The sequence below is a fragment of the Vombatus ursinus genome, unplaced genomic scaffold (assembly GCF_900497805.2).
Source record: "Vombatus ursinus unplaced genomic scaffold, bare-nosed wombat genome assembly UNPS02014798.1, whole genome shotgun sequence".
NCBI classification, from domain to species: Eukaryota; Metazoa; Chordata; class Mammalia; order Diprotodontia; family Vombatidae; genus Vombatus; species Vombatus ursinus.
In genome coordinates, this window is record NW_020954576.1 from 28847987 (window position 1) to 28873169 (window position 25183).

The following is a 25183-nucleotide window of genomic DNA, read 5'->3' on the forward strand; positions in this document are numbered from 1 at the left end:
CTACTGAAACTGCTTTCTCCAAAATTACCCATTACCTCTTAATTGCCAAATCCAGTGGTCTTTCTCAGTCCACATTCTTCTTGACCCTTCTACATTCTTTGATGTGATTGATCACCTACTTCTCCTTGATACCCTTCTCTGTAGGTTTTTGGGGTACCACTTTCTCATGTTTGTCCTCCTACCTATTAGACAGTTCCTTCTCAGTATCCTTTACATTGGATTCTAATCAGGGTCACAACTTTTAACCAGAGGTGTTCCACAGATCTCTGTCCTGGACCCTTTTTTCTTCTCTCTCTATAGTACTTCTCTTGGTAATCTCATTAGGTCTCATGAATTTAATTACTAGCTCTGTGCATGATTCTCAGATTTATCTATCTAGCCCTAACTTCTCAGCTGACCCCTGGTCTCATATCTCTGCCTGCCTTTCAAACATCTTGAACTGGATGTTCAGTAGACATTTTAAACTCAACATGACCAAAACTGAACTCAGTATCTTTCTCCCTAAACCCCCTTCCGCCACACAATTTCCCTGTTAACTATAGAGAGCAACACCAGCCTCCCAGTCCCTCACTCAGGCTTGCAAATGTAGGTGTTATCTTTGACTCCTCAATACCTCTAAACCTTCTTCCTTCCCCGATACCCAGTCTGTTGCCAAGGTCTGTCAGTTTCACCTTTGCAACATCTCTCAAACATACCCTCTGCTCTTCTTTGACACTGCTACACCTCTATTGCAGGCCCTCATCCCCTCAAACTTAGACTGTTGCAGTAGCTTGTTGCTGGGTCGGCCTGCCTCGAGTGTCTCCTCACTTCATTCCATTCTCCAGCTACCAAAGTGATTTTTCTAAAGCACAGGTCCAACTATTTCATCACTTTACTTAATGAACTCTAATGGTTTCCTATCACCTCCAGGACCAAAAACAAAATGTTCTGTTTGGCATTCAAAGCCCTTCATAACCTACTATCTACTCCTACTATTCCAGTCTTCTTATAACTTATTCCCCTTCTTAGAACATACTCTTCAGTTCATTCAAATTGGCTACCTGGTTGTTGAACAAACAAGACACTCCATCTCCCAGCTCTAGGCATTTTCTCTGACCTGGATTGCTCTCCTTCTCTATCTCTGTCTCCTGGCTTCCTTTAAGTCCCAGCTAAAATCCATCTTCTACAGGAAGCCTTTCCCCAATGCCTTTTAATCTAGTGCTTTTCCTCTCAATTATTTATCTATCCTGTATATAGCTTGTTGTTTCCCCCTTTAGATTATAAGCTCCTTGAGGGCAGGGGACTGTCTTTTTACCTCTTTTTGTATCCCTAGCACCTGGCATGTAGTAGATTCTTAATAAATGTTCATTGACTGTTTTCTTATACCAGGTTTTCTTTGGGTGGGTGGAGTGTATGGTTCTAATTTTTTTTTTAACCTTATTCTGGAATAGTTTTTTAAAAAATTATTTAGTATTTTATTTTTCCCCAGTTACATGTGAAAACAATTTTTAACATTTGTTTTTAAAACTTTTGAGTTCCATATTCTCTCCCTTCTTCCATCCCCACACCCCAACCCCTGCAGTGAGAAGGCAAGCAATTAGATACAGGTTATACATGTGTAGTGATGCAGAACATTTCTATATTAGTCATTTTGTGAAAGAAAACAGACAAAAAAAACCTCAAGAAAAATAAAGAAAGTAAAAAAGGTATGCTTCAATCTGTATTCAGACACCATCAGTTCTTTCTCTGGGGATGGATAGCATTTTTCATCATAAGTCCTTTAAAGTTGTCTTGGATCATTGTATTGCTCAGAATAGCCAAGTCATTCACAGCTGATCATCTTACAGAATTGCTGTTACTTTGTACACAGCACAATTCACTTTGCATCAGCTCCTGTAAGCCTTTCCAGGTGATTCTGAGAGCATCTTGCTCATCATTTCTTATAGCACAGTAGTATTACATCATAATACCACGTACCACACTTTGTTCAGCCATTCCCCAATTGATGGGCATCCCCTCAATTTCCGTTTCTATGCCCCCTGAAAAGAGCTGCAGTAAATATTTTTGTCCATATAAGTCCTTTTTGTTTTTTACTTCTTTTGGGATACAGATTTTATCTCTTTAGGGATGCAGATCTAGTGGTGATATTGCTAGGTCAAAGGGTATACATGGTGTTATAGCCCTTTGGGCATAGTTCCAAATTGCTGTACAGAATGGTTGAATCAGTTCACAACTCCAACAACAATGCATTAATGTCTCACTTTTCCCACATCCCTTCCAACATTTGTCATTTTCCTTTTCTGCCCTATTAGCCAGTCTAATAGGTATGAAGTAATGCCTCAGAATTGTTTTAATTTGCATTTCTCTCATCAATAGTGAGAGCATTTTTTTCCTGTGACTATAGATAGCTTTGATTACTTCATCTGAAAACTGTTCATATCCTTTGATCATTTATCATTTGGGGAATGGCTCTTTTTATAAATTTGACACAGTTCTCTGTATATTTAAGAAAAGAGACCTTTGTCAGAGAAACGTACTTCGAAATTTTTTTCATAGTTAATATTGCTAGCTTTATTTCCTTTCTTCCTATTCCCCCCTTTTATTCTGTTCTCTTTCTCTTTTCACCCTGTCCTTCCTCAAAAGTGTTTTGCTTCTGACCATTCCCTCCCTCAATCTGCCCTCCTTTTTTATCACCCCCACCCCCTTCTCTTATCCCCTTCTCCTCCAACTTTCCTGTAGGGTAAGATAGATTTCTATACCCAACTGAGTGTATATGTTATTCCTTTTCTGAGCAAATTCTGATGAGAGTAAGGTTCATTCACTCCCCCTTACCTCCTCCCTTTTCCCCTCCACTGTAAAAGCTTTTTCTTGCCTCTTTTATGGGAGATAATTTACCTCATTCTATCTCTCCCTTTCCCCCGTACAGTCTTCTCTCACCCCTTAATTTTATTTTTTTAGATATCATTCCTTCATATTCAACCCACACCTGTGCCCTCTGTCAATATTCTTTCTAACTGCCCTAATAATGAGAAAGTTCTTATGAGTTATAAGTATCATCTTCCCATATAGGAATGTAAACAGTTTAACCTTAATAAGTCCCTTATGATTTCCTTTTCCTGTTTACCTTTTTATGCTTCTCTTGAGTCTTGTATTTGAAAGTCATATTTTCTATTCAGCTCAGGTCTTTTCATCAAGAATGCTTAAAAGTCCCTTATTTCATTGAATGTCAATTTTTTCCCCCTGAAGAATTATACTCAGTTTTGCTGGGTAGGTGATTGTTGGTTGTAATCCTAGCTCCTCTGCCCTCAAGAATATCATATTCCAAGCCCTTCCTATCCTTTAATATAGAAGCTGCTAAATCTTGTGTTATCTTGACTGTGGTTCCACAATACTTGAATTGTGTCTTTCTAGCTGCTTGCAATATTTTCTCTTTGAGCTCTGGAATTTGGCTATGATATTTCTGAGAGTTTTCATTTTGGGATCTCTTTCATGAGGTGATCAGTGAATTCTTTCAATTTCTATTTTACCCTGTGGTTCTAGAATATCAAGGCAGTTTCCTTGATAATTTCTTGAAAGATGATATCTAGGCTCTTTTTTGATCATGGTACTTTTCAGGTAGAGAGATAATTTAAAAATTATCTCTCCTGAATATATTTTCCAAGTCAATTGCTTTTTCATTGAGATGTTTCACATTGTCTTCTATTTTTTCATCCTTTTGATTTTGTTTTATTGTTTTTTGGTTTCTCATAAAATCATTAGTTTCTATTTGTTCAGTTCTAATTTTTAAGGAATTATTTTCTTCAGTGAGCTTTTGTACCTCCTTTTCCATTTGGCCAATTCTACTTTTTAACAAGTTTTTTCTTCAGTGAATTTTTGTCTCTGTTTTTCCATTTGGCCAATTCCTTTTAAGACTTTCTTTTCCTCGTTGGCATGTTATACCTCTTTTACCATTTGGCCTAGTCTGTTTTTTAAGGTGTTACTTTCTTCAGTATTTTTTTGTATCTCTTTTACCAAGCTGTTGACTCATTTTTCATGGTTTTCTTTCATCACTCTCATTTTTCTTCCCACTTTTTTCTCTGTCTCTCTTACTTGATTTTCAAAATCTTTTTTGAACTCTTTCATGACCCTGAAACCAATTTATTTTTTCCTTGGAGATTTTTGATGTAGGAACTTTGACTTTGTTATCTTCTTCTGAGTGTGTGTTTTGATCTTCCTTGTCACCATAGTAACTTTCTATGGTCAGAATTTTTTTCTGTTGTTTGCTTATTTTTCTGATCTCTTTCTTGACCTTTAATTCTTTGTTGAAGTAGAGCTGTCTTTTCAGGATGGAAGGCGCACTGTCCTAAGTTTCAGGGATTTTGTGTAGCTGTTTTCAAAGATACTTCTAGTGACCTGTAAGTTTTCAGTTTTTCCAAGGTAGTATAATCTAAGGAGAGGTGTGTTTACTACTCTCCTAGCCTGTATTCTGGTCTGTGAGTGATGACAAGCAGTCTTTTCTGCCCTGGAACTGTGAAGAGGGTCCCTGCTCCACCAAGGCCCCAGGCTGTGGTGTGCTACTTCTCCTCCTTGCCCTGGGACTGCCACCTAGCATTGCAACCCAGATCTGAATATGGGCAAAGCAACAGAGTCCTGTCTCAGTGCTAGCAAAGAGACCCCTATAATATTCTTCTGACCAGTAGTTAAACTCCCTTACTGTCTGTGGCCTGAGAGCTCCAGAAGCAGCTGCTGCTGATTCAGTAGCTTCCAAAATCTCCTTCCTCTCCCTTCCCCCGCCACCTCCCCACACACACACTGGTGCAGCTTGCACTGGACTGTGCTACACTTTCACCCAGGTGGAACATATCTTTCCTGCTGACCTTCTAAGTTGTCTTTGGCTAGTGAATTATTTTACCCTGTCCTTTTGTGGGTTCTGCTGCTGCAGGAATTGTTTTATGGCATTATTTAAAGGTGTTTGGAGGGGTTTTGGGGAGAACTCAGGTGAGTTACTGCCTTTTCTTCATCATCTTGACTCTGTGGTACCCCCTCCCCCAATACTTTTTAAAATTGTCTGTTTCCTCAGTCATGGTAAAAATAAAATTTTCAGTCTCTAAAATGAGAACATTTTTAAGTCACAACTTTGAAGTTGAGTTTTGTTCACTTTTTGGTGTTAATTTGCTTTAGTTAAGTGATTACTTGTTCTGTGACTTAATTCAATTAAGTTCATTTGTATCTCTTTTCAGGACCACTTATTTATGTGGAAAGTAGACACATTATTGTAGCAAGCAGAGCTTATTATCTCAAACAGAAATAATTAAATACCAAGTATTCTGAATATTGGAGTAAATTGCTGTTGCTGCAACTGAAAATGATAGTTTAGCTTCATTATTTTTATGCTGAAGCTGGGTGTGGTCACTTAAAATAGTTATGAATAATGGCTGTTGGTATTTTGCCATAATGAAGTAGATTCTGCATAAAAACAGATTGATGCCTTTTAACTTGTGAAGATTTTGCAGTTTAAAGCGGTTTCCATCTACTGGTTACATTCTTTGTTGACAGGGAAAGAGTTCAGTTAAATTAATTTCAGAAAAGAAAGAAGAAAGGAGCTAGGTAATATTTCTAAGAGCCTTAAAATCCTCTAAGATGAGATATCCAGGTAATTAAGTTGTATCCAAATTTTATGAAAATGGAAGGCCTACCTGGTGCAACTGTGTGGCTGTATTATCTTTAGATTGTGCCACTCCAAGCTCGTGTATGTGCCTGCTATAACAAAAGAATGCAGGGGTGCCCCCTTCCTAATGAGAAATAGTTTGCTAGTTTCTTAGCAAAATTTTTCCCTTTTGTTGTTACAACACTTGAATACATCGTATATATTCTGAATAAGGGCATGAGTACTAGACCTGTGATTTGCGTAGAGCAGAGACATCAAACTTGCAGCCTAAGGGCAAGTGACCAGCAGAGCTTCAGACCCAGTACCAGGTTAAAAGTAATTGGGAAAATTTAACAAAATAAATTAAAATGTAATATGACATAGAAAATATTAAATTGTGGTTTTCCAAGTCAATATGTTGCCTGCAGGGTCTGTTTCTATTTGAGTTTGACACCTCTGGTTTAGATCACTAACCAAAATCTTATGAAAGTGGATGTTGAAACTGAAGGAGTTATTACTAAAAACTAAACTAACAAACGTTAGATCACTTGCCCAGGATCACACAACCGTATGTCAAAGGAGTAACCTGAACCCCAGGTCTTATTGGCTTCAAGGAGGGCTTCTTACTAGACTGGCTGCAGGCATTTAAAAAATGATTAAAAGTTTTTATATTCTTATTCGAGACCTTTCACAATATGTTGATTAACCAAACATAGTGATGTCATTTTGGTCCTCTTTGAGCACAACAGACGACAGCTACTACCAGTTACAAGAAGTTGAGTCAAATCAACAAGCAATTGCTTGTTGACTTTAGGACAGGGTGGGTGACGAGGTACATTTTTTCCCAAGATATTATAATATTGCATGTTAGAGTTATATGTTTTGTCTTTTTGCTAGACTGTAAACTCCATTAGAGACTTTCCTAGATAAATTGGGCATGCCTCAGTTTGTAGCACAGTTTGCTGTACATAGTAGGGTACTCTTAGTATTTAAATAAATTAAATTTGGCGTTAAAAGAGGTAGAGAAAAAAATGGAACTGTAGGTGGGGGGTAGAAACACCAAGAAGGCATTTTAAGATTAGGGTGACTTGAGCATATTAACAGGTACTTGGTAAGGACCCAATAGAGATTAAAAATTGTGAAGAAGGGTTGATTGGATTAGAAGGTGTTGGAGGAGACAGGAGGGTTTGGGACCAAAGGCAAAAGTAGGTTAGGCTTATCAAGGCGAGATAGAGTGAAAATATTGGTAAATTTTGAGATATGAAGGGGAGCTAAAGGGATTGCCTTCTATTGAACTTTTTAGTCTCTTTCATAAGAAAGGGGCAGGGGGTGGGAGATGGTGAGAGAGATAAGGATTTATGTAATGCCTGCTATGTGCCAGGCACTGTGCTAAGTGCTTCACAGATATCTTATTTGAGACTCACAATAACTCTGGGAGGTAGGTGCTGTTATTGTCCCTATTTTATAGTTTAAAAAACTCAGGCACACAGAGGTTAAATGACTTACCCAGGGTCACACAGCTAGTAGGTATCTGAGGCTGGATTTGAATTCAGGAAGATGAGCCTTCTGACTTCAGGCCTGATACTTTATCCACTGTGCCACCTAGCTGCCCCATTCATATCTCTCACTACATCCAGGGCCATCTCCAGTCATCCTGATCTATGTCTTGCCACTGGACGCAGATGACTTCGGGAGGAAAAAGTGAGGCTGGTGACTTTGCATAGCCCTCCCTCACTTAAATCCAATTCATTTGCATGTCGTAGCATCACCTTCCTGATGTCATGGTCCTCTTCAAGAATGAAGGACCAAACAACAGCATTTATATAACAAGGTTTGCAAAGCACTTTACAAATACTATCTCATTTGATCCTCACAACAACCCTGTGCAATAGGTGCTATTATTATCCCCATTTTACAGATAAGAAAACTGAGGCAGACCAAAGTTAAATGAATTGCCCAGGGTCACATAGCTAGTAAGTGTTTGAAGCAGAATTTGATCTCAGGCCTTCCTGACTCCAGACTCCAAGTCACCTAGTTGCCTGTAATGCCTTCTCAGTGGAGAAGGGTGTATGCATTGATGTAGAATGAAGTGAGCAGAACCAGAACAATTTATATAACACTAAAAAGAGAAACCACTGTGAATGAGTTAAAAACTCTCAAGAATGCTATGAACAGTTAGAACTCCCAAGCAGTGATGATGAATCAAGCGTGCTTTTCACCTCTTCAACAGAAAGATGATGGACTAGAAGTACATAATGAGATACCCATTTTCAGATGTAACCAATATGTGGATTTATTTTGCTTGATGGTATGAGAGGGTTTGGGTAGGAGTGATACAAAAAAGCGTCAATTAATCATTAAAGAAGGTAGAAAGAAGTTCAGAATGGGACCAGTACAGGGCAGTGTTGAGCTACTATGTTAAATAAAATAGTCTTAAACAAAGCTCTATCTCATAGATTCATAGTTTTACGTAGTCTTTTTGTTTTTGTTTTTTTGGTGTAAGGAAATACTCATGTTTGATGTATTCAAGTTCGTGATAATAAAAAGGAAATTTGTGGAAGTCCCAGGTTGTAGGAGAAGATGGCGTTCTCCATAGGAGTTAAAGTTTCACACAAATTTCACTTTTTAGAAGAACTTGAAGGCAAAAAAGGAGTAGGTGATGGAACAGTTAGCTGGGGACTTGAAGATGATGAACATATGGCACTTACAAGGTGGATAGGCTTGATTATTGGGCCACCAAGGACAAACTATGAAAACAGAAAATACAGTCTTGAAAGTAAAGTGTGGATCTAAATACCCAGAAGGACCTCCAACAATTAGATTTGTAACAAAAATTAATATGAATGGGATAAATAATTCCAGTGGAATGGTGGATGCATGATACATACCAGTGTTTGCAAAAATAGCAAAATTGTTATAGCATCAAAGTTGTACTTTAAAAGCTAAGGCGTCTAATGATGTCCAAAGAAAACATGAAGCTTCCACAACCTCCAGAAGGGCAAACATACAGCAATTAATTTTAACAAATCTCAAACTTATCTAAACCAACAATCTTCTACTCATGTTAATGTCTTGATTAAATCTCACAATGCAAAACCCACACATTAAAAGAATTCCAGCTGGTATACATGACCTGGACATTTGTAAGAATATATTTAATATATGTACACCCATTATGTTTTCAGGCACAATGGGAAGAAAAATACAGCACAATTTTTTTTTCTCTTATCAAGGCACTAATTATTTAAGCATAAACCTGGAGTACTCCAGATGCAATTCAGGTTTTACAAGATGAAAGCATGACAAGATGTGTCATATTGCTGTGGAGTAATGTATGTTTCAGAAATCCAATTTTTCAAGAATGAAAATTATAAATGGCATGCTTGATCCATCTTGCCTAGTGAGAGAGCTGCAATTTAAATTGTTTAAGGGGCAACTAGGTGGCGCAATGGATAGAACACTGGTTCTGGAGTCAGGAGGATCTGAGTTCAAATGTAGCCTCAGACACATAACACTCGCTAGCTGTGTGACTGGGCAAATCACTTAATCGCAATTGCCTCACCAAAAAACAACAAACAAATAAATAAATAGTTTAAAGTAGCAGGTACAATAAATACTGTTGCTTATTTTGTTAAATTTTTGAAGAAGTGTGGGTAGACTACTAGTAGTAACAAAGTATGTTCGGGATTGTTTTGATACTTGTATTTATAAAAAGGGGGTAGAGGTTGAGGGAAGGAGATGGATTTGTGTTTAAAGCAACTCCTGTGTCTTACGTGTAACAGGCATGGTAAATACTTGTTAACTGTCATTGTTCTGATAAACCATGAATTTAAGTTTTAATTGAAAAAACAAAGGAAATAGGTGTATGGATATGTGATTCTGAGATTAAAGTTAGTCTTAAAATATAAGTAAAATGTGGAAAGTATCCTCAAAAAAAAATAAAAAGGAAATTTTAATAAATTGCCAACCAAAAAACAAAAAGTGAGCCTTTGTTTCAGATAGAAATTGGGCGGAGGGTGTTGTTATTTCCTAAAGCAATTCAGCCCTCTCTCCTAAGTTGGGGGGCAGGGGCAGCCTTAGGTATGGTTTGATCTTAGGAACAAGGGGACAAACAAAAATATTTCCTCCACCCTGTTCTATATTGTCTAAAATTTAACAGGAGAAAAAATTTAACCATATAAATTTCCATAATGAGATGAAAGAGCTTTAAAAAGTCTTAGCAAACACTTGATTGATTTGCCAAATGGTTTGGAGAGAGATGGCAGCCAAGACAATACCAGTTTAGAAAATAAATTTGTTTGTAAAAACTTCAGAAGGATGGTAGACATTTATGAGTGATATTATCTCATAAAACAGGAAAAAGCAAATGGAAGGTAAAACAAGCATAAAATCTGGCAAGAAACTTGGCTAATGACAATTATCCAAATGGCCTTTAAGGATGAAGTTGGAAGAACAACATCTAGAAGATGAAGAAAGATCTATAAAGATTTCTATTACAAATTATTTATACCATTAAGCAAAGTGGAACCGCACCACTGGGATGCTAATATCAATTCCAGTTGTGCTCATGGAGGAGATAGAAATGGCACTAAAGAAAACAAAGATGGGAAAAGCAACTGGACTAGACCAGCTGTATACAGAGGAGATTGAACTAGAATTGATAATTTTACTGTGTCCTTTTTTTATTAATTTATTTTTAATTTTCAGCAATCACTTCCATATGCTTTTGAGTTTTAAATTTTTTCCCTCTCCCTCCCCAAGATGGTGTGCAATCTAATACAGGCTCTACATATATATTCCTATTTAAACATATTTTCACATTAGTCATGTTGTAAGGAAGAATTAGAACCAATAGGAAGAACCACAAGAAAGAGGAAACAAAACTCAACAGAAGAAAAAACAATGGCAAATAGTATGCTTTGATCTGCATTCAAACTCCATAGTTCTTTCTTTGGATGGGGATAGCATTTTCCATCATGAGGCCTTTGGAGATGTCTTAGATCCTTGTATTGCTGGGAAGGGTTAAGTTTATCAGTCTTAGTCATCGCACAGCATGACTGTTATTGTGTACAATGTTCTCCTGGTTCTGCTCACTTCACTCAGCATCGGACCATCATTTCTTATAGCACAATAGTATTCTGTTACATTCGTGTACCACAACTTGTTCAGCCATTCCCCAATTTGTGGGCATCCTCTCAATTTCTTTGCCACCACAAAAAGAGCTGCTATAAATATTTTTGTACATGTGGGTCCTTTTCCCATTTGTGTGATCTCTTTGGGATACAACCCTAGTAGTGGTATTGCTGAGTCAAAGGGTGTGCACATTTTTACAACCCTTTGGGCATAGTTCCAAATTGCTCTCCAAAATGGTTGGATCATTTAACAACTCCACCAGCAATATATTAGTTCCCGCATCTTCTCCAACATTTATCATTTTCCTGTTTTGTCACGTTGGCCAATCTGATAGGTGTGATGTGGTACCTCAGAGTTGTTTTGATTTGCATTTCTCTAATCAATAGTGATTTAGAGCATTTTTTTCATTATTTTTATTTGTTTTTATTTTTACTTTTTTTTTTAGGGAATTGGAGTTAAATGACTTGCCCAGGGTCACACAGCTAGTAAGTGTCAAGTGTTTGGTATGAGGCCGGATTTGATCTCAGGTCCTCCTGACTTCAGGGCCAGTGCTCTATCCACTGTGGCACCTAGCTGCCCCTTAGAGCATTTTTTTCATGTGACTCTAGATGGCTTTAATTTCTTCATCTGGAAATTGCCTATTCATATCCTTTGACCATTTATCAATTGGGGAATGACTTGTATTCTTATAAATTTGACTTAGTTCTCTATATATTTTAGAAATGAAGCCCTTATCAGAGATACTGGTTATAAAAATTCTTTCCCAGTTTTCTTCTTCCCTCCTTGTCTTGGTTGCATTGGCGTTGTTTTCAATTTGATATAATCAAAATTATCCATTTTGCATTAGAATTAATAATTTTTAGGAAGATGTATTGGAAGGAGGGGAAGCTACCAAAGACATAGAAAAAATATTAATTCCCTCTCTCCCCACCAAAAAAGTGTCCAAGAGATTATCAACAGCTACTGATCTACATGCCTGCTCTTTCATCTATATAAAAATTTTATGAGAAACATATATACAGTTATCCTCTTCCACCTCATGACTTTCCCTATCGTGATTTCAATATATTGTGAGTCAGCATAAGAAATTAAATGGCAATTTTTTGGGAGTTTTGCAGAAGCTGCAAATAACTCGTGAAAGCTAGCAGATGACAGAAAAAGTTTAGAAACTCAGAAATGCATAAAAACATGTATAGTATTGTACTAACATCAACATATTTTATCTTTTACTACCATAATAATTCAGACTTCTTCTCTGGTACAAAAGGAAAGGCAAAAATTTTTACATGAGTTTTCCAGATCATGGGGGCACCGCACTCCTAACCCTCAAGATGTGGAAAGGTAACTCTATTCCTCAAAGAGCTCCTTGATGAGAATTAGAAATAAGAAAGTTTTTTTTTATAAGAAATACCCACAAATAACCAATTCTTTATCACCACACAACTGACTGAAAGATGTAGAAAACATAAGGTCTCACTATGTATGTTGACCATTAAAAAAAGCTTTTGCTTTTTTACGCCTGCTTTACAGAAGGTGAGGAGAGACTCAAATTGGGTGGATGGCTATATGAATGCAAAGAGGGGTGTAAGGAATGGCTGATATAGGGGATGAAGGAGAAGGAAAATTCTGAGATCATCTCCAGATATATATGTCTAGCAGATACTTAAAAATGGGTGACTGCTGTTCAGGGAAGATATTGGAGCTGAATACAAATTTAGTAGAATAAAGGACCACTCAAGATGTATGTGGTTGAGGACCATGAAAAATAAATTGGTTGACATGAGAGTACTACTGTATGGGTTGAGTATTGAAAATCTCAGTCCTTGGGTATGGGGTGAGTAGAGGGGAGGCCTTGGAAGGAAGGGGAGGCTGAAGGCAAGGAAATAAAAAAATCCCTTATCTTTCAGTCTTCGTCTTTGTATCTCAGTATCTTTAGTGGTGGTAGTTATGATGATGTTAGGGAGAACTTTGGTCATTCATGCTGCTTATAGATATTTCAATAGATCCATGACCTTTTCAAGTGTGACTTTTTCAGCTGTGTAAAAAACAAAACCCTATCAAAGTAAGAAGATGAAAACTAAAAATTTGGTTTGGCTCTGTAAAAAGAATGCTAATTAGTCACTTAGGTAAACTATTAGCATTGTTCTGTAACACTAGGTGTCAGATTAAGGTTGCAGATTTTATCTGTAAATGCTGTAAACATAGATTCAGTCTTCATGGTTTATTTGTGGCATAAATAACAATAAAAAATTAGGGAACATGATTGAGGAGCCATGTCTTAATAGTAGCTTTTTATTAATTTGAGTGCAACTTTTTGGGAGATTAAAAATTTATCTTATGATTTTAAAGTAATTTCACTTATCTTGTAAATGCAAATTAGATTTTACATATTGAACATAAAACAGTTGTCCTCTAATACAAGTATACCCTATCTAAAAATAATTAATTGGTTCTGAGAAAATATGATAGTTTAAATGACATTACCAGGAGCAATTAGTTCTGTAGAAAAAAATGTTACAAATGTTCCATTGCCTAGTGGTTAGAACAGGATTTGGTTTAATGTATTAACAGTAACTTTGGCTAGAGTAATATCATGTGGGAGCGTACAAGTATTGTTAATATTTATGTCTCTTTCTTACAGAAGACCATTGGTAAAATTGCAACATGCTTGGAATTACGAAGTGCAGCTTTACAGGTAAACAAATTTCCTCCTGCTTCTAATAAAAACAGTAACTATCATTCTGCTAAATGCTTGCCATACATGCTAAAAGACTTATATTTTCAGAGAAACTTTTATAACAGGAATTTTTCTATTAGGTTAGCAAGAAGATTTAGTGTTTCTAAAACAAGAGAAAGTAGAAGACTATTTTTCCTCTTCCTTTATCTTTTAAGTGCTTCTGGGAAAACAGGTGACAGTGGCTCATTTTGTCTCTTGGTAGCAAGAAATGGATTGCTTTTAGCTTATATGTGAGTAGAGTTCCTATTAGAAATACAGAATGCTTTTTCTCATTGATTGGAGTACAGAGATTAAAAAATAGGTTTGTAATAAATGTGTAATATACATATTTTTCATTTAGTCCACACAGTCTCAAGATGGATTTAAACTGGAGGACCTGAAAAAACTAGAACCAAGTAAGTTGAATCATGGTTTTATTACAGTTACTTTAAACATAATTTCCGACAATAAGATTAAATGGCATAGGTGATGATTTTATATTCTATGAAAATACAAATATGCTTGATCTTCTGTACTCTTGTAATTAATATACTGCAATGTTTATAGCAGTTATCCCTTTGAATCTCACCTTCACTGCACCGTTCTATCTTGGTTCACAAGGTATTGGAAGGAGGAGAAGATACCAGATATGGAAGAAAATGTTAATTCTCCTTCCCCCCAAAAAAGTGTCCAAGAAATTATCAACAACTACTGACTTGCATGCCTACTCTCCCATCTATATAAAAGTTTTATGAGAAAAATACGTATTCATCAAAGACCTCCTTGATGAGAATTAGAAATAAGAAAGTAAGATAGAGTATTTGAAGGTATGCTATTTTATTTTCTGATACAACATCTATATAAATTTAAATCATTTAGATAAAGATGCAGCTACCTTAGAAAATACTTATTGTAGAATCATCTGGAAAATGTTATTGTATGTGGAAATGTGTATCAGTGATACTTAAAATAACATTTTAGTGGTATTGTTTAAGAAAAATAATCAGTCACTTACGACGGATTCCCCTTCTAGAGCCTTCCCTTTGCAACAAAAGAGTCATCAAGTAAAACAAATCAAGACATTGCCTATGTTGAAAATATATCTCGTACTATACCTTTAGTCTGCCACTTCACTAGTGTCTAGAGACAGGAAGATATTTCACCATTAGTCATCTGAAGTCTTTCAGCGTTGTTTTTCTTTCTTTCAGTGTTGTTTTTCTTTATGTTATTATGGTTTGATGATAATTTTTAGGAAATGTAAATGCTTACTGTCCAACCCCTACTTTTATCTTCTGAAACTTGTTCTCCCATGGAAGAAAAGATTTGCTTCAGAAATTTTTATCATTAAGATTGTTGCCAAATAATCTTGTTGGTTGAAACAAATATTTTATTAGGATAAATGTTTGCCAACATAAGCACAATCACAAGTATTAAATATAAGACTAAAAATAGGCCAAAACTTTTTTGTCTTTTTATTAAGGCAAAATGGCATATCTTGAAAATATTTATGCATAAATAGCCACAGATTCCTTCCCTTTATCCATCTGTTAAGTCAAAATCATGATTGTAGAATCCCAACTTTAGAACTGCAATAAATCATAGAGTTAGAGCTAGAAGAGACCGTAGAGGTCACACAGTACAACTGTACATATAAGGAAATTGGGGCCCAGAGAGGTTCAGTAACTTGCTCCAATGTCATATACACAGGCAGCAAATAGCAGAGACGGTATTGGAACATGGACTCTCTGACTTCAGAACGAGTACTTTTCCTCCATCTTATTCTGCCTCCGTACGTGACCTGAGAGGTCATCCATTCCAAACTCTTAATTTTAGAACTAAAGAAAATGAGATCCTCAAGGATTAAGGGACTTTCTAGGACCCTAATTAGAACCCATGTCTCCTCGTCTTTCCATCATACCCCAGTGAGTTTTATATTTCATTGCCTCACCTTTTAAGAACTAAGGATAGGCTCCTTGAGCTTTTGCAGACTAGTTTCTGATTTATAGCATAATTTCCATGGACAGGAGTATGTTATTTCTGGTGGTAGCAACAGGATTTGAATTACAGGTTAAATATGATTATCAGGTAAAAAGAAGAGATCTTTCATTTGGTAGTTTGGGGAATATCTATTGACTGTTGTTAAAGGTGGGTGCCAAATTGATGGAAGTATGTAGCAGATTTGCTATGATTTTGGTGTTTTTCCTAGAGTTTTTTTATGGTTTTTGTTTCTTTTCAGAACATGTTCCTTCTGAAGATGATAAATACAAAAATAAAGTCATATTTTAGTTGTAGATTATTTTATATAATTGATATCATAAGTTATATTATAATCAACATGGTTTTAATATTTTAAAATAGCAAATACAATCCTAGATCTCTTGAAGTTAAGGACATCTAGCACATAAAGCTAAGCTTCTCCCTCATTTTGATTCTTAATTTTCCATGTTAACGTGTCTAAAGTTAAAATGGAGTGTTTTCTTATAGCATTAAAAATAATTTTAAAATCAGGCTGTGATGAAAGGGGAGGGGAGGGACAAAGTATTAATTACTTTGGGAAAAAGTATAGTATTATAGTATAAACAAAAAAAATTTTTGTCAGCCCCATAAATACTAGAATTTTATTTCAATGGAAAGCCATATGTGATTATGCCTGTGAATAATTGCTATCATTTACATACCATTTTAAGGTTTGCAAAGTACTTTTATGTGTGATATCTCTGTTACCTTCACAGCAACCTGTGAAGTCATTGCTACTGTTATTCCCATTTTGCACATGAGGAAACTGAGGCTGACAGCAATTAAGTGACTTCTCTAGGATCACAGAGATAGTAGGTGTCTGAGACAGAATTTGAATTCACCTTTTTCTGACTCCAATTAACCCTAACCCTGTGCCCAACTAGTTTTCCTGCAATGCATTAGAATTAGAATATGTGATCAATGTGTCACATTGTTGTTTTCAGTTCAAGAAAATTGGAACATCCAAAACAGAAACTATTATAGTTTCCTCTGTTATTTATTGACCAGTTACTGTTTGTGTTCATTTTTTTTTAAAAAAGTCAGGGGCAGGTAGGTGGCGCAGTGGATAGAGCTCTGGCCTTGGAGTCAGGAGGACCTGAGTTCAAATGTGGCCTCAGACACATGACACTTACTAGCTACGTGACCCTGGGCAAGTCGCTTAACTCCTGTTGCCTCACCAAAAAGCACAAAAAAAAAAAGTCTAACAGTCACTTGTAGAGAGATTGTTAATCTTTAATGTATTATTTTAATTCTCTTTATATTTTATGATCTACTAAATTAGTCAACTTAACTTTCATCATAGGGAAGCATGGGTTTTACATGCAAATTATATCAGGATTCCCTAGTGCTTCCAATTATGATCATTTCAATAGGACTATTTTTTTTCTTGTTTTGAAAAAAAAGTTTTTCTCATTTTGCTAGAAGAATATGCTAATGCTTTTCCTCTTTCTGAGATTTTTTTTTTCTTTTAGGTTCCCCCTAAAACTTATCCATTATGATCACTTGAGTCAGTATTTGGACAAATGTTTTTTCCTTTATATCATTTCAGACATGTTAAATGCACATATCTTTATCCTAAGACGTTGGCATACTCCGTTGTTGTTGCATTAACAAGAATGAGTCTTGTAATCTTTTTTTGTGGGAGGAGAAGACCATGTTATGTAGCTTGAGTGACTTAATGGCATTCAGATTGTTGTGCTTTGAATTTCATGTGATGATTTTGAATTTGATTTCTACATCTACTTGGTTCTTAATTGACTTTTAAAAAGACATATAAAGTTGTACTCCATGGTCCGACATCTGCACATAATAGAATGTGGTTTGGGATTTGTTAAAGTTAGCTAATAGTTCTTAATTAAGATTTGAATTATTTTATCAGTCTTGGATTCTCTGCTTATTGGTGTTTAGCTAGGTTTCAGTAATTCTTTTTAGAACAAAGAGCACAATAGTCAACTAATTAGGCATCTAGATAGCTAAGAATTTAGAAATGTAAAGTTAATGAGTAATATTAACTTCAAATCTTTTGGACATAGATTCTTTTTTAAAAGATAAATTGTCTTACCAATTTCTTGTTCTTCAATACTTCAAGCATCTGAGATATGAAAACACTAATAATATAATTTTCTTGTATTATATCTAAATGATTTACTTATTATCTAATCTACCTTCATTAATGTAAAAATTGTAACATTTTAAGTGTTGGAAAAGACTTCAGAGGTTATCTAGTCCAACTCCTACCTATTGTTTTTTATTTAAAAAAAAAAAATCAGTCTTCAGGGGATTTTTACCCATAGCCACTCAGAAAAGTTGGGGAGCCCATCTTGCCTTGTCATAAAACTAAACAAATCAACTGTATAGTCCTTTCCAACAAAACAAGCCATGTTATTTATATTTGTGTATTTGTCTGTCTTTTTTTAGGATGTAAGCTTCAAGAGATCAGGGTATATGTTCTGTGATAGCATGCTGTGAGTGCTTAATTTTTTATTAGTAGAATAAATTTAGATGCTTTCTCTGCCTGCTTTTCTGAGGTCTGAAGTCTGTCAGATAAATTAAAAGGACCATCTAGTCACCAAATAATACTATACTTCTTGCTTCTCCTAATGCTATCTATGTTATAATGATCCTCTGTGGTTCTCCCGGTGCCTAAAGTATCCTGAAACAACACTGGTAACTACTGCACTGTAACTTTCTCAAGCTATCAAGATAGGTGGAAAGACATACATAATATAGTCAGACTCCCTTTTTAATCAGCTTGAAGGGGTGTCAGAATTTCTGCTGTTAAAATGGAAACACATTACTAAGGTGTACTAAAGAGTTAAATAAGGGTTCTTGAAATTTTATTTTTGTAAAAGCACATCTTGTGTAATTTGTAAATAGTTAACATTAATTATGGGAAGTCATTTTGAAAACTGAGATACTTTGCCTGTTCCAAAGTAGTGATACCTGAGAGAGTAGATAGAATCATAGGTCTATGAGGGGTGGGGAATCTGTGGCCTCAAGGCCTCTAGGTCCTTGAGTGCGGCCCTTTGACTGAATCCAAACATCACAAAACAAATCCCCTTAACAAAAGGATTTGTTCTGTAAAACTTGGACTTGGTCAAAAGACCGAACCCAAGGACCTAGAAGGCCCAATGTGGCCTTGAGGCAGCAGGTTCCTCAGGGGACTTCAAAGGCCACTTAGTCCACCCCTCTCATTTTAGAGAGAAGGAAACTGAGGCCCAAGAAAGATAAATGACTTGTCCAAGTAGTAACCATCAGAGGAGGAATTTAAACCCAGGTCCTCTGACTCTAGAACCAGTGTTTTTTCCAGTATGCATCATTGCCTTCCAAATACTGCTATGCTCTGATATAATAACTGTATTTGAATTTAAGAGAGTTTTAATATTTGGTGTGGTTTTCCAAACTGTTGTAGTAATATTTTATAAATTTTTGTTTGAGTTAAAATGTTCTTTGTTTTTCGCATTCTATGCGAAAAGGGGGTGTGTAAAAGGTAAAAACTAAAATTTCTATACAATAACACAATTTCATTTTGTCTTCACCTTGAGCTAGCAAGAGACCATGTTTCATGCAGTAGCTTTCAACAATTCAAACACCAGTTTGGGGGCTTTCTTTAGCACTTAAAAGAAAAAAATGATGAAACTAATATATTTAAAAGTATTTCAAATTTTATTAAGATATTTATTCTCACACAGCTACTATATATAATTACAATATCTAAAAGAAAATATAATCTTAATTCTTAAATTGCTAAAGGAATGGGTCTTGTGAACACATTTGTTATACATAATTTATCTTTCAACATAATTTATTATAACCACATTGTTATTTATTACAAGCTCTCAACAAGAAAATGGAAATTTTTTATTTTATAGAATTGGATATTATGATGGTATTCATGTAGAACAGAAATCACCTAATATAGATCTGGATCACTCAGGAAATAAACATGATTCAGATGAACCAACACCAAGTCTTGGGACTTTCACCTTTCTTGTATCCTAGAAACTGAAGGAATTAAAGGAAGTACTTCCATACTGAGATTTCTGTTAAATGTCTGCAGTTAATTTTTCAAAAATAAGACTAACTTCATCCTATACAGCACCAGTGATTTTCTCTTTTCAGACTTTTAACATAGGATACCTGGTTTGGCTCTAAACTTGAAGAAACTGCAAAGTTGGGAAGCCCAAAGTCAGCTAGAGCAGGAATGGGGAGCCTGTGGCCTCAACGCCACATGTGGCCTTCTAGATCTTTGGGTGTGCCCTTTTGACCAAGTCCAAGTTTTACAGAACAAAACCTTTTATGAAGGGGATTTGTTCTGTGAAGTTTGGATTCAGTCAAAGAGCCGCACTTGAGGACCTAGAGGGCCACATGTGGCCTTGAGGCAGCAGGTTCCCCACCCTGGGACTTGAAAGTCATAGGAGCCTCTTGGGTTGCTCTAGGGCTAATTCAGTAAGCTTTGAAAAACAAAAATGGAAAAACCCTACCTTCCTACATTTGATACTGATGGAAAGACATCGAGGACATCTCAAATTTATGAAAAAGCATTTGCATATAATATATCTTTTATAAGGAAAGGGGTTGTATAACATCACAACAAAATAGCAAACTGGAGATTTAGATAGGTGGACAAAAGAAGTTGTATTTTAACATTATTTGCTAACTTCCTTTTAAAGACAGTAGTAGTGTTGTAGTTACAGGTATTATAGATGCAGTAAGAAAATATTATAACTCTTAAAATGAAAGGAATTTGCGGATTTTAGCATTTATCCTTCAGACATGGGACTTCACTAAAAAGAATGTCAAAAGGGATTTGTAGCACATATTTGAATCGGAAGGGAACTTACAATACAGCTGATTCAACCTTTCATTTTACAGATAAGGAAACTGAAGTTCAGAAAAGAGACTTGACCAGGGTCACATGGCTTATAGTGGAGCCAAGAACCAAACTCAGGTCTCCTAAGTCTGCTTGTCACTTCATGCTAAGAACAGGCAACCATCAATGGATGATGTAAGGCAAAACGTAGTCATAGACCTTTGAAGGCAAAGTGCTGAAGCCATTTTTCCCTTGAACCTACTTTGGTCAGTTCTTGATGTCAGTCTCAATTTGACTGTGATGGGGATGGTAATTTTCTGTAAGGTCTCTGAATCTTTGGAGTTTAATTTCCATGGAAGTCTGGCAGAATACAATGGTTGTTAGCATTTGGAACAAACTGGAAATTTATTCCTTGTTCAGTCTTTCAATTGCAGAATATATAATAATGGCACAGGGATTGTGGTAAGGTTGATTAATTTTTTAAAATATATGTGTGTTCAATAGTTTTGAAAATTCACTATAAGGCCCATTTATTTCTTGGTTCTAATTTCATGAAAGAACTCATTTTTTATGTTTCTCTTTACAGTCCTAAAGAATATTCTTACTTATAATAAGGAATTCCCCTTTGATGTTCAGCCTGTCCCATTAAGGTAAGAAAAAACCCAAACACCACCATTTCAATTCCAGTGTTGTACCTATATTTCTGTAGCTGTTTTCATATTCACATGTGTAGTACCTTGGGAAATAAGTAACTTGGAAGCATATGGTTTGCATAGCTCATTATTTCCTTTTTTATGTAGAAGAATTTTAGCACCTGGTGAAGAAGAGAATTTGGAATTTGAGGATGATGATGAAGAGGGTGGTGCTGGAGCAGGGTCTCCAAACTCCTTTCCTGCTAGAGTTCCAGGTAGGAGTCATCAATTATACATTTGTTTTTATCTAAGATCAAGAAGTAAGGAGCTTTTCCTCTAGAAGGGAGTTCTTTCTAGAAGGGAGTAAAACTTCTTGAGCAGGTTCTCACAGCCATGTGTAGTAAGTAGTTGGCTGTCCTATATCAGCCTCTGAAAAATGGCATCACAATAGCTCACATTTCTTTAGTGACTCAAGATTTACAAAGTGCTTTCCATATGTTATTTACCTAGGATGCTTTAAGTAATCAGATTTAGGAATTAGCAACATGAAATCAATAGTAAACTAACTCTAGGCTCAGGCAAAGTGGCCCTTGGATGACTCTTATGTCTTATGAGAGAGGGGTTTATAAGCACAGAGAATTTTTTTACTTGCTTAGGTCAGGGAGCTCCATGTTTCTCTTTCTTTTCTGCAGCCAGCTAGGCCTTTTATCTTCCTTGGCAGGCTGGGAAGTTTCCTTGCCTTTTCCCTCCTGGCCCCCAACCATCTCACCACACCCTGTTTTTCTCTCTTTGTGCAATTCACTTCATATATCTAGTGAGCTTGGAAAGTGGAACAGTATTCAATGATAGAGTATTTTTTTAAGGCAGTGGAAGCTTTAATATAATTAAGGTTCCAGGGCTCTTAATGCAGTACTCCTAGATTTATTTGTTACATTATTTCTAATGTGTTTTTATAATGAAAGAGTGCAAACAATCTTGCTTTTGCAAAAGGAGTGAGGTGGGGTAGGCAACTTCACTTTTGCTGGCTTGAAATTTATATTTCCTTTCAAACAACATGCTGTAATTAATGTGGTTTCAAGTTTTAGGAATGCCACTTAATTTGATAGTTTCCCTGCTCCAAATACTTAACCAAACCAGAAACCTGGAGTAAATGACAACAATGAGACAGAGAAATGATTTGAATCTATGTTTTCAGTCCAAGATGCTCAGCTGAAAATGTTTTGTGTTCTCTTACTGTGAGGTCATACTTCTGTGAGACAGATTAAATAATAATGTAGGGTTTTTTTTGTCCATGATGTGGTATTGCTAGTTCCTCTCCTCTTCTGTGGCATGAAGGTCTGCGGGTTTGCAATGTTGCATACCCTATCAGAGCCCATTGCCAAGGCAGTCACTTTTGCTTACCTCTGTTACAGAAGAGAACTCTGTATATTGGGATAAGACTGCTATAAAAAACTAAAGACATCAATAAAATTTCTAAAAATATATCATTAAGAGTAACAATTTTCTGATAGCTTTTGTGACTTACTATGAAAAGTAGAGAAGTATATGCAGTCAGAAGGTAGGGGAAGTAAGTTTATTAGAACCCCATGAGCTGTCCTTACCTATTGGGGCCATCCTTTTCACAATCACTTTTAAAGTTGTATTTACTCTGAAAATATAAAGATAGCAGTAACTTTTAAAGGATCTTCAAAGGACAGGAAGTTTTTCTCTCTTTTTTTAAATCATGCTAAAAACCCATTGCTGAAGACTTGTAGGCTGTATCTGCAAACTCAGTGGCGGAATAATTCTTACAATTGTTCTGACTAAACTTTCACTAAAACCACAGTGCTTTTGGAATGACTAGTTTTAGTTTTGATGCTTCGAAACCATCACATAGCTGCACTGTACTGATTTGTCTAAAGGTTATTAAAAGTCAGGAGGTTATCAAGATTGTATGAATGTTCTGAAATGTGGCGATCATGAATGGTTTAAGAAATTTATTGTTGAGAAAACTTCACATTTTGGTGATTGTCTATAGCTTTAGTTTATGAAATTGAAATTTTATTTTCTGATTGTTTGGTATGTTAGTAAGCAGTTTTGATCCATTTAATATTAATGAACAGTTGTCTGTAGATAGAACGGCTTCAGGGACAGATCAGTGGCACTACAGATAGAATGCTGGGCCTGGAGTCTGGAATACCCGAGTTCAAATTTGGCCCTAGGTTGGTTGATTCTGGGCAGGTCACTTAAATTCTGTCTGTCTCAGTTTCTTCAACTGTCAAATGGGGGTAATAATAGCACCTACCTTCCAGTGTTGTTGTGAGGATCAAAGAAGATAATACTTGTAAAGTGCTTAGCACATAGCAGACTCTTAATAAATGCTTATAAGAGCACCGATTGAGATACAACTTAATATCTAAGTGTGATCCTACTGTTTTGTACTGGTCATCACTCCATGCCTGAAATGTATTTCCTCTTCACCACAGCCTCATGAAATCTCTTTCTTTTTCTTTTTTTAAAAATTTATTTATGCTTAGTTTTCAAAATTCACTTTTATAAGATTTTGAGTTCCAAATTTTCCTCCTACCCCCTCCCCAAGACAGAATGCAATCTGATATAGGCTATACATGTACAATCATACTAAACATATTTCCACATTAGTCATGTGTGAAAGAAGAATCAGAACAAAAGGGAAAAACCACGAATCTCTTCCTTTCTTGAGGTTGCAGCTGAAGCATCACCTACTACACAAAGATTTTCTTAACTACCTTGTGTTTCAACTACTTTGTATTTATTCTTTTTATATTTATTTTTTACACACTTTTATAGCTACTTATCTCCCCCATTATAACATAAGCTTCTTTCAAGGAGAGGTCTTTTTCATTTTTTTTTTGTATTTATGCACTTATTGCCTGACACATAACAATGACCTTGTGAACTTGTTGATTGATTGGCGAAATTTTTATATATGGTATAATGGAATGGTTAGATAGAAACGGCCTTTAGCATCCATTATCAAGTTTAGTGTTCTCTCATTCAGTGCATAAACACACTCACACACACACACACACACACACACACAGAGAAAAGGCAAATCAAATTAATTGGAGTAAAGTAACATATTGTAGATAATCTTGGTGCCTTTGAGGGGCACAGCCTGGGGAGTTGGGTTGGGTAGTGCTTGGCACTTGAGCTGCAAGAAACTTGGAGAAGGTGGGTTAACGAGGTTATGTACTAGAGGGTATAATACCATTTTCACTTTACTTTTAATTATTTTGGTCATCTTGTGTCCTTGGCCTGCTGTAAATCTTCCATGGGGTATATGACAAGGCGTCTGATTTCAAAGAGCTTATGATAGCTGACATTTATGTAGCTCTTTAAGGCTTGCAGTCATTTTACATACATTTTCTCATTTAATGTAGATGAAGAGTCACACATGAAGAGATAAATAGAAATACAAAACAGATGACTGCCAAAGTAGTAGAACAGTCAGTAAGTATAATAATGAGGACTGTAGGAGTTAGTAATTCATTCTAGAACATCATAGTCAAGTTGGATGTTACTCATTTACACACAAATAGATTGTACATTTGTCCTCCAACTATAGCTTTTAAAACTCCTACTTTTTGTTTGTGAGCTTTCTCACTTAACTGACCAGGCAGTTCTCTCGTCTTGTCATGATGCATTTCTTTAAACTGTTATAGAAGTTGCCTTTTTCACCACTAGCTGGTGCTTTTGCTTCTTCTCCAGTAAGGTCAAATGCTAATCTTGTTTATTCAACTGTTTTCCAAAAACTGTTAGTAACTAAAGAAATAGATTGTTTAGAGTCATATATGCATCTTACTTTAGTGCCTCAGTGAAGTGCAAAACAAAAAAGAATTAGTTAGACCTTACTTAACCACGGAGAAAGAAACTGCCTCATATAGTGAGAAAAGTGCTGTAATTGGAATAGCTAGATTCAGGTTTTAGGTCTGCTTATTTACCAGCTGTGCCCTTGGGTAAGTTTCTTGACCTCTGAGTCTATATTTGACTCTGTGACTTTAACAATCTTTATACATGGGTTTATGTTTCAGGGGTATATGCAGAAGTTTTATATGAATGGGGTCCCAGCTATATAGTTGTGAATGCATGTCTCCTTTAAGGGAGAGGTCCCTTTATGCTCTAAAACTGAGATAAGATCTTATGATAAAGCCCCAGAGGAGGAGTTTAGTGGGGGACGAAACTTGGTTAAATAGTGGATTTTAAAAAGTGGAATGAATCGAAAGTTTTAATTTTACCTGCTCTTAATA

The 25183-nt window shown here is 35.9% G+C and overlaps 1 protein-coding gene and 1 pseudogene across 2 annotated transcripts in view; both read left to right on the top strand.

Annotated features, from left to right (window-relative positions):
- Positions 1-25183, top strand: part of LOC114049806 (axin interactor, dorsalization-associated protein) — a 51229-nt gene that overhangs the window by 16633 nt on the left and 9413 nt on the right. For both annotated transcript variants that reach the window (XR_003569907.1, XM_027871215.1), the window contains exons 3-6: positions 13380-13433; positions 13816-13870; positions 20870-20933; positions 21084-21190. Coding sequence is in view for 1 of the 2 variants with exons in the window: in XM_027871215.1 (XP_027727016.1) it covers positions 13380-13433; positions 13816-13870; positions 20870-20933; positions 21084-21190 (280 nt within the window). In the remaining variant the exon portion in view is untranslated. The remainder of the gene's footprint in view (positions 1-13379; positions 13434-13815; positions 13871-20869; positions 20934-21083; positions 21191-25183) is intronic.
- On the top strand, positions 8186-8650 carry LOC114049808 (annotated as a pseudogene).